Source organism: Myzus persicae, unplaced genomic scaffold (genome assembly GCF_001856785.1).
Source record: "Myzus persicae strain clone G006 unplaced genomic scaffold, MPER_G0061.0, whole genome shotgun sequence".
Classification (NCBI taxonomy): domain Eukaryota; kingdom Metazoa; phylum Arthropoda; class Insecta; order Hemiptera; family Aphididae; genus Myzus; species Myzus persicae.
The window spans coordinates 1-1,454 of record NW_019103355.1 but is presented as its reverse complement, the minus strand read 5'-3'; the positions used below and the strand labels follow the sequence as shown (position 1 = coordinate 1,454).

Below are 1,454 nucleotides of genomic sequence, written 5' to 3'. Positions count from 1 at the left end.
TATGTATCATACACAAAACGAAGAAAAATCTGCAATTATTGAACGATTTAATAGAACATTAAACGGAAAAATGAGAATATGTTCTGAAGTACACAGTGGCGCAACTAGAAAAAAATTTTGGGGGGGGGGTTACATTAGTACAATATAATATATACATAAGATAAAATCCTGTATGGTTAATTATATAATTTATTACATAAATAATGTTAGTATATTATTTATAAATCATCATACATAACAAGAAATAAAATAATAAAGTCATAAGTATAGAAATAGTCATATTATGAATAAAAAACACTTATAAATTAAGATTGAGTCTCCGTTTTGAAGTTTTAGCCATTTCATCAATAATCATTGATGGATCAACATTAATATCTTGGTGTATATTGAGGACTGCCAATCCATTTAGTCTCATTTGACCAGTAGTATTTCTGAGATAATTTTTAAGTCGACTCAAGGATGAAAAAGACCTCTCTCCAGTAGCTGTTGTGACTGGCAGTGTAATTAATATTTGCAATAACTTTGAGATTAAAGGAAAAAAATCAGGATTACAATGGAAAAATAGTTCTGTTATTGTTGACGACAAATTTGGTGATTTGAATGCACAACTGTTATACCACAGTTTAAGTTCACCATAACCCATTTCTAAGCTAGTCAAATTGATGCTGTCACTTAATATATCAGTATAAAAATTGAACAGAATTTTGAAGTCCTCAAATGTTTCTTCAGATATTTGTTTGCTGGTCTTAGGTAATAAGCAGTTGAAACTTTTTAGTTTGGCCCTATGTTCAAGAAATCGTCCGTGCAGTTGTTCAAGAAAATTATCAAGAAATGGGATGAATGTTGAGATTCTATAATATTCTATTGGATTATTATTCATAACATTACTCCTATTTTTTTGTCGACTTGTTGTTCTTGGAACACTAACAGTTATATCAAAACTACTACAGACATCCTCTACTTCTTTAAATATTTTTTCAAACTCAGCATTAGCGTTATCACGGATTTGTTTTATAGTTGATTGAGTCATATCAGCATATTTTAGAGCAGATTCTAAATCTAAGTTTTCAGTTTGAAGAAATTTGCTCAAAGGAGCACTTATTGAAAATACTTTTACTAATATCAATAAGGCTACTTGAAACCTTAATTGATGGATGGAGGAACTAAGTTGGTTAGCTAAAGCAGAAGTCTCATTATCTTTCCAAGTAGATATTTCATTAAGTGCATCCACAACTGCTGGTTGAAGTTCATGAAACACAAGTACAGCGTCATGTCGCTCAACCCACCTTGTAGGGCAAAACTTTTTTAGTTTTTTCAATTTTGATTCATGTAGTTCATTCTGAATTTATATTTTGAGTACATTTTGTCTTTTAGGATAGCCAAAAAAGTTACATATAGCTTGCATTGTGCCCATACAGTTTCGAATATCAGTTACATTACAACTAAATGAAATA

The 1,454-nt window shown here is 30.1% G+C and overlaps 1 protein-coding gene across 1 annotated transcript; it reads right to left on the bottom strand.

Moving 5' to 3' along the window:
* Nucleotides 1-298: 298 nt before the first annotated feature.
* Nucleotides 299-1,339, bottom strand: LOC111034367 (52 kDa repressor of the inhibitor of the protein kinase-like; the record flags this gene model as incomplete). Its single annotated transcript, XM_022315550.1, has 1 exon — nt 299-1,339. A coding segment is annotated over one exon (1,041 nt), but the record flags the coding sequence as incomplete, so codon positions are not given.
* Between the last annotated feature and the right edge of the window lie 115 nt (nt 1,340-1,454).